Source organism: Otolemur garnettii, unplaced genomic scaffold (assembly GCF_000181295.1).
Source record: "Otolemur garnettii isolate 467f Iridium unplaced genomic scaffold, OtoGar3 scaffold00002, whole genome shotgun sequence".
NCBI classification, from domain to species: Eukaryota; Metazoa; Chordata; class Mammalia; order Primates; family Galagidae; genus Otolemur; species Otolemur garnettii.
In genome coordinates this window covers 5,811,654-5,820,265 of record NW_003852397.1, presented here as the reverse complement: position 1 = coordinate 5,820,265, position 8,612 = coordinate 5,811,654, and the positions used below count along the sequence as shown (strand labels likewise).

Sequence of the window (8,612 nt, the reverse complement as noted above, 5' to 3'; positions counted from 1 at the left end):
GCCCAAGAGTTTAAGGTTGCTGTGAGCTAAGACATCAGGGCACTCTACTGAGGGTGACAAAGTGAGACTCTATCTCAAAAAAGAAAAAAGTTGAAACTAGTTGTTGAAAGAGCACTTGATATGCCTGACAATACTGACGCAAAACAACCAACACCAAGAATACACTGTTAACATTATTTGATATTATGGGGTGGTGCCTGTGGCTCAAGGAGTAGGGCACCAACCCCATATACTGAAGGTGGCGGGTTCAAACTCGGCTCCAGCCAAAAACTGCAATAAATAAATAAATAAATAAACATTATTCGATATTAAACAAAAAAAAATTTATTTGGGCATCCAGGCAAAAATATCAAATGGCTTATGAGGGAAAGAAAATTATATTAGCCTCATAATCTTTGACAGCAATGCTTTATGGCAGAAAAAAATGCAGTAATATATTTATGGTACTTAGGAAAGAAAATGTAAGCTCAGGATTTCATATCCAAAGTGACTTTGAATTATGAAGGGCACCGAGTTATCAACATGCAGAACTTCAGAGAAGAGTGTTGTTATGACCCCTTCTTGCAAAATCTATTATGGAATGAATTTCATAAAACCAGACTCTGAGACTGACCTCAGTGTCAGATTGGTGGTGAGCATTAGTCACACAGTTATTTGTAGAACTCAAATTCACTGACGAGTAAAGTGGCTGTGCTACGCAATGATGGTGTGCTTGGGCAATGGAGATAGAGGCTTCAATTTTAAAATAATTGAAGAAAATAAAGACGATATGCAAAAAGTTGTAAAGTATTTTCAATAATTATGAAAACATGGTGGCTATTATTAGTATTGTTATCCAGAGACTGTTCTCGATATAATATGGAATAAAGTCAGTGAGTAATTACGGCATATTCTAATTTCATCATTTGCTGTATCTTTGAGAATCAGGATTTTCAAAGTAGAAGAAAGAAGATACAGATGAAATATAATAGAGGCTAATGAGTAAAACATTCTATGGTCCTGAATGAGAACTGGAAATATCACTTTATTTACTTTTGCTTTTTTATATTTCAGATTAATGTGAAGGTACAATTAGGTTACAATGTTTGCATTTGTTTGGTAGAGTCCCTATGGTAGTTGTGTCCCGCACCCAAGACGAATGCCATATACCCTTACATTGTGCCCATTCAGTGGGAGGACACCAGTACCCTCCTTCATCGAAATACCACTTTAAACTCAGGGATTAACAAATTCAGATCTAGACATTAATATATAGCTTTCTCTCCACCGGAGAGGTCTATGAACAATGACCAACCCAGCAGCAGTAAGTACTCTAGCATGTATAAGAGTTTTTTTGAAGTGTCATTTCTCACTTAAGGAAACTAGGGCTTCTGGGAGAAATGGCAGATGCTAGGTCTCAGGCAGAAAATGTACAAAAGGAGCCTGGAACCTCATGTTCTATCAGATAGCAAAAGCACTATTAAAGATTACTTTAAACTTAAAAGGTCTCGGGAGCCAATTTGGAGAGGTTCTTACTGGCTGAAGATGGAGTAATTTGAACTTCAAAATATGAGTGATGGCAAGTGATCAAAACTCAAAAAATAGTTTAAATCCATGAGTTCATAAAAATATTATTTTATAAAATAAAGCCTAATTAGTTACCTTTGGTGAATGACAAGAAAATATTTCATAATCTTAAAAACTGATAAATTGGACGGCACTTGTGGCTCAAAGGAGTAGGGCGCTGACCCCATATGCCAGAGGTGGTGGGTTTAAACCCAGCCCCGGCCAAAAATAAAAAAGAACCTTATAAATTTAGGGAAAGAATCAAGCACATATCCTACCTTTCCTACGTGAACTGAAACAAATTGTAGATAAGGGGAAACATCTCTTTTATTGAGGGGTGGGGAGACAGGGTCTCACTTGGTTGCTGGGGCTAGAGGGTTGCGTGGCATCATCACAGCTCACTGCAACCTCAAACTCCTGGCCTCAAGCGATCCTCCTGCCTAGGCCTCCCAAGGTGCTAAGATTACAGGCATGAGCCACTACAGCCAGAAACATCCTGAGTAATAAATGAAAAGGAGATATTAGAATTAGAACATCACCATTGTGCTGCTCCCAGTGAAATAATGGATCTGAATATTTGTTGTTTCAATATCTGCTGACTTCACAAAAACGACAACTAGACTTTACAAGCCTTTTGTTGAAAGAACACACTACTAGTGATTCTTTATTGAACCAATGGCCAAAGTGAAGGGAAAAATAATAGCTAATTTCCTTCTAAATTTGTGCAGAGAGCCTTATCAAAGGAAAACATAGGAGAATACTAGATTCCAGCGTAGGTGCCCATGTGGTGCTAGGACCTGCGGAAACAAAGGGCAGCATCACATTTCTATGCTGAAGGACTGTAGGGTTTTTGTGCAAACAGATAATTTACAGGGACGGGGCCAGCTGCTCTTACAGAGGAGGAACTGAATACTAAAGAGAGACTGGCTGTTTGGAGAGCTGGCAGGGGTAGCACAGAGAAGCTTTAAGTAGGGTCTGCAGGAAGACACTGCAGATGGGAAGTCAGATGGGACAGATGGCTATCCCAGAAGCTTCCCTGGACTCCCTAATCCCTGATGAAGGTCCACCATAACTCTTCCTCCCCACACCAATTATCACATCACAGCTCCAGACAGAATGTGGCCTTCTGTCCAGTAGGAGACTGGGCACCGACCTCCACTGACTCTCTAGATATCCCTGTGCAGAGCTCTGCTGATGATTAGTTGCTCCCATCCTTAGACCACTGTGGTATTTAGTCTCCAGAATGAAGCCTTTCTATTCTTTCTTTACTTACTTTTTTTTCTTTCTTTTTTTGAGACAGAGTAACACTTTGTCACCCTTGGTAGAGGGCTATGGCATCATAGCTCACAGCAACCTAAAACTCTTGGGTTCAAGTGATCCTCTTGCCTCAGCCTCCCAAGTAGCTGGGACAATAGGCACCCACTGCAATGCCTGGCTAGTTTTTCTACTTTTAGTAGAAATGAAGTCTCTCTCTTGCTCAGGCTGGTCTTGAACTCCTGAGCTCAAGCAATGCACCCGCCTGGGCATTCCCAGAGGGCTGAGATTATAGGCGTGAGCCACCACACCCAGCCTTAGAGTGAGGCCTTTCTGGCCTTCTGCTGCCCATAGAATTCCACTGTGTTTAGAAAAAAAATCCAGGAAGCAATCAAGTGAAAAGGACAGATGATCCCGAAGGAAAAATGAGTCACTGTGAAAGAGAGAGCATGGCCAGTCCTCAAAACAGCCAAGGCATGGGTTTCTCTCATCCTTTCATCCGCCTGGAGAATGTTAATACAGCAGACAGCCCGTGCTTCCTTCACATTTCTCTCATTGGAGCCTATTTCTATGAGTTGCAGAATTAAGTCCAGGGCTTGTTCAAAACAACTACAGATTGGGCAAACGGGCTTACACCTGTAATCCTAGCACTTTGGGAGAGTGGGAGTATGGCTCGAACCCAAGAGTTGGGAGACCAGCATGGGAAAGAATGAGACCCTGTCTCTACAAAAATAGAAAAATTAGTGACTAATGTGGTCACTTAGTTTTCTTTTTCTTTTTTTTTTTTTTGAGACAGGGCCTCAAGCTATCCCCCTTGGTAGAGTGCCGTGGCATCACAGCTTACAGCAACCTCCAACTCCTGGGCTAATGCTTGATTCCTGCCTCAGACTTCCAAGTAGCTGGGAACACAGGCACCTGCCACAACGCCTGGCTAGGTCACTTAGTTTTCACATTTCTTTTTCAGTCAATACATTTTAAAACGGTAAGTCAGGGGCTACACACATTGTTTAAAAGCATACTTTATTGTCTGTTTATAGAAGTGGTTTCCAAATTGTCCTCTGAAGAGTTCTACAGGGTCCTGAATAAGTATCTTCAGGAGATACTTATTTTTATGCCAGGTACACTGGCTGACACCTGTAGTCCTAGCACTCTGGATTACCGAGGCAGTAATCGATGCACGGAGGCAGGTGCATTGCTTGAGCTCAGGCGTTTGAGTCGAGCCTGAGCAAGAGTGAGACTCCCGACTCTAAAAATAGCTGGGCATTGTGGCAGGTGCCTGTGGCAGGTGCCTGTAGTCCCAGCTACTGGGGAGGCTGAGGCAAAAGAATCGCTTGAGCCCAAGAATTTGAGGTTGCTGTGAGCTGTGACGCCATGGCAGTCTACTGAGGGTGACAGTAAGACTCTGTCTCAAAAAAAAAAAAAAAAAATTCTGTTTTATACATGGGCTTTCACACAGGTTGCATTGTTTTTGGACAGGTATTATGATTAACTGCTTTAAAGTTCTAAATGTTATAACTCTATAAATTTTCTTTCCTGTTATTTATAGAATTTAAGAAAAATAAATTATAATGTTGAAAAGTAATGACAAATACATTCTGTTAAAATTATCTGAGTCTTTGCTTTGGGCAGACTTCCATTCCATGTAATTTTCTGTGGGTTATTTCTATATTCCACTGAAATGAATAGAGGGCATCAGTGTAATTATATAGATTCATTTGTATAAAAATGCCTTATTTGCATTTCATAAAATTGCAGAGGTCTTTTTCATTTTGCAATCTAACAAGCTAAAAGTAACCACCACAGATACAGTTTATTGCTCGGTTGGCTTAGTTTTGAAACTTAAAATAAGGCCAGCACGTGTGCTCAGTGAGTAGGGCACCCGCCCCACATACCAAGGGTGGTGGGTTCAAACCTGGCCCCGGCCAAACTGCGACAAAAAATAGCCAGGCGTTGTAGTGGGCACCTGTAGTCCCAGCTACTCGGGAGGCTGAGGCAAGAGAATTGCCTAAGCCCAAGAGCTGGAGGTTGCCGTGAGCTGTGATGCCATAGCACTCTATTGAGGGTGATAAAAGTAAGACTCTGTCTCTAAAGAAAAAAAATAAAAAAAGAGGGGCTGCACCTGTGGCTTAAGGAGTAGGGTTCTGGCCCCATATACAGGAGGTGGCAGGTTCTGAACAGGTCCCCTGCCAGAAACTGCAAAAAAAAAAAAAAGAAAGAAACTTAAAATAATAATAGTCAGCAATTGTGGTTTAATAGTAACTTATGGACAATTAATGTTCATATTGAAGGAGTTCATGAAATTTTACCCCCAAAATATGAGTTTCTCCTCCTCACTTCATGGTAATTTTGAGTTATTCCCAGTTTATAAAGTTATCAAGTAAAAGCTTGTATTTCTTATCCATCATTTCCTTCTGTGTATTTGAATTTGGAGGCAAAGCTGGAAATGGTTCTTCCTGAACCTGGTAGTCAGACAATCAGCATACAATTCCTTTTACTTGTGAATCTTCATTTTAAAAAACTACTGCTTTCCACAAAATCTTGGTCCATCTATATAAGGCTTGAGATTAAAATGTATTTGCTAATTATTAAAAATAAATTAATTTCCTTTATCATCATTTAAAAATTGCATGGAATGGCAATTTACCCAAACACTTAGGGCCACACCTCTGCAGATTAACATGCCAGGAAGCCTGGAGCTAAAACTGCAAAGAGACAGCCTCCCTGCCTCAGTACTAGAGAAGAAATATCTTGTAAACCAGAGATGATAGGGCATTGTAAGGACTGCCCTAGAGCTAAGTGCTGGGGGCTGGAGTGGTGGTGAGGCAGGTCTGAGAAAGACTTCTCAGACATGTTGTTTTTAATAATTACTTTGATCGTTTGAATAAAATAGTACTGCCAAAACAGCTTGAGAAATGTGTTGACCTTTTTTCTTAAGCAAAGCACCGTGCGTTTCTTTTTACCTCATTAATTTTCTTTGCACATTTATTTATGGCAAAGATAAATTAAAGCTAAATATTCAAATAGTTCTAATAAGACTTTACAACTTATCTTTTTTTAACAGCCCTTTTCTTTTTTTTTTCGGAGACAGAGTCTCACTATGTTGCCCTTGGTAGAGCGCTGTGGCATCACAGCTCACAGCAACCTCAAACCCTTGGGCTTAAGCAATTCTCTTGCCTCAGCCTCCTGAGTAGCTGGGACTATAGGCACCCACCACAACACCTAGCTATTTTTTTTTGTTTCGTTGCAGTTGTCATTGTTGTATTAGCTGGCCCAGGTTAGAACCCGCCAGCCTTGGTGTATGTGGCCAGCGCCCTGCCCACTGCGCTACGGGCACCGCCTTAACAGCCCATTTGAATGTTTGGAAATGATGTGAAACAAACAATTCAGAATGTATTGATAAATATGATTGACATTGTTACTAAGGGTTTTATTTGTCTCTTAATTGTTTTAGCCAATTGAGATAATAGAAATATTTTAATGACCTAATGGTTATTGTCTTTCCTAGATGAAAACTTTTCAGTTCTTCATAATAAAAGGGGAATTCTTGGAATGGTCAACAGAGGCCGTCACAGTAACGGATCACAATTTTATATCACACTACAACCAACTCCTTATCTAGATAAAAAATATGTGGCTTTTGGGTATGTACATCATAGGTTTGTCTATCTAATAATATTCACACATGTAAAAATTTCATTCAAAAAGATTTAGGTAAGTATTATACATAGGCTATGAATAACTAACGATAGGGCTTAAAAGCAAAAGTAATACAGACATAAACAAAAATACTTAGTAATAAGAATTTTGTAAAAAGTTTCATATCTATAAATATATAGAAATTGCCAGGCACTGTGGCTAATGCCTGTCATCCGAGCACTTTGGGAGGCTGAGGCAGGAGGATCATTTGAGCCCAGAAGTTGGAGGCTTCTATGACTGGGGTGCTGCACTACAGTGGAGGCTGGGTGAAAGAGCAAGATTCTGTCTCTAAAAAACATACAAAACAAACAAACAAACAAAACACATAGAGGCTGGCCGCAGTGGCTCATGCCTGTAATCCCAGCACTTGGGAGGCTCAGGCAGGTGGATTGCCTGAGCTCACCAGTTCAAGACCAGCCTGAGCCAGAGCAACACCCCATCTCTAAAAAATAGCCAGGCGTTATGGCAGACACCTGTAGTCCCAGCTACTTGGGAGGCTGAGGCAAGGGGATCACTAGAGCCCAAGAGTTTGAGGTTGCTATGAGCTATGATGCCACAGTACTCTATCAAGGGCAACATAGTGAGACTCTGTCTCAGAACAAACAAACCAAAAAAAAAAAAAAAACACATAGAAACCATTTAGGTATAGCCATGATAACGTCCTGTTTGTCTCTATCTCTTTCTAGCCATATATCCATCTCTCTATCTTCAGCCTCCAGGATATTATCAATTCTTATCATTATAAACCATACTATATGCTCCATACCTGTGGCTCAAGCGGCTAAGGTGCCAGCCACATATTCCTGAGCTGGTGGATTCGAATCCAGCCTGGGCCTGCCAAACAATGATGATGGCTGCAACCAAAAAATAGCCAGGTGTTGTGGTGGGCGCCTGTAGTCCCAGCTACTTGGGAGGCGGAGGCAGGAGAATCACTTGAGCCCAGGAGTTGGAGGCTGCTGTGTGCTGTGATGCCACAGCACTCTACCCAGGGTGACAGCTTGAGGCTCTGTCTCAAAAATAAATAAATAAATAAATAAACTATACAAGTGCTTAATAACAGATACATTTATATGTAGAAGTGAAGAAATAAAACCATTTAAGTAATTGTCCAGGAACATGGTGAAGAGACAAAAACTATGTAACTTATTTGTCACTTTTTTATTGAACAGCTTAAGTATGGAAACATCTCAGATAATACCGTGTTTCCCTGAAAATAAGACACTGTCTTATATTAATTTTTTCTCAAGAAGACACACTAGGGCTTATTTTTCAGGGGATGTCTTATTTTTATTAAGTATAACACAACAATCTACATTTATTCAAATACAGTGAAGTCATCTTCTTCTGGAACCTGACAGGGGGAGCCGACCTTGTTGGTGGGGCTGGCGCTAGTGATGCATGAACTCCTTTCCCCTAGCCATCCCTTTGACCATTTGTAGATAAAATGCTGTCTGCGCACGTGCACAATAGGATGCCTGTGACCTCAGTCACCACACGCACACCCGCGCAAGTGCTAATGGCTCGGAGAAAGCTATGGCAGATAAAAGGTATTCCAGTCTTCCTACCAATCCGCGCTTATTATCGGGGTAGGGCTTACATTTTACCAGTGCATAGAAATCCGGGTAGGGCTTATTTTCTGGGTAGGTCTTATTTTCGGGGAAACACGGTAGTTGTTATTAGAATATTATTAGCAAGATGCATATAGGCATGTGGAGCTAGAATGGGTGATGGGTATACTTTTCATCATTCCAGTGTGTCCTCTCCTAATTACTTTGGTGAATGTGGGGTGGAGCTTAGCTTGTTGTCCCTGAAATTATATAAGGTTATTAGAATTCTTCTGAGTAACTGTTAGATTTATTCCAGCCACTCTATGGGGATAATTATTGACCTTTCAACCCCTGAAGAAATTTCACATCGGCGTTCATTTTAACCACAATAATTCCTTTACCGTAATGCTTCCGTGATATTTCCAGGTTGAAAAAAATAGAAAATGTATTTTCATCCAAAGTATATCTTTAATAAGATGACTTTACATTAGTAGATGCAGAACCTAAAGTAGTGAGTTGACTTCAGTTTTTCCTTCCCCTAAATAAACTCTATTGGATTTTGAAAAAAAA

The 8,612-nt window shown here is 40.6% G+C and overlaps 1 protein-coding gene across 1 annotated transcript in view; it reads left to right on the top strand.

Moving 5' to 3' along the window:
- The window catches only part of PPIL6 (peptidylprolyl isomerase like 6), a 34,212-nt gene that overhangs the window by 22,278 nt on the left and 3,322 nt on the right, over nt 1–8,612 (top strand). Inside the window, exon 7 of the mRNA XM_003781813.2 lies at nt 6,305–6,440. Coding sequence (XP_003781861.1) covers nt 6,305–6,440 — 136 coding nt within the window. The remainder of the gene's footprint in view (nt 1–6,304; nt 6,441–8,612) is intronic.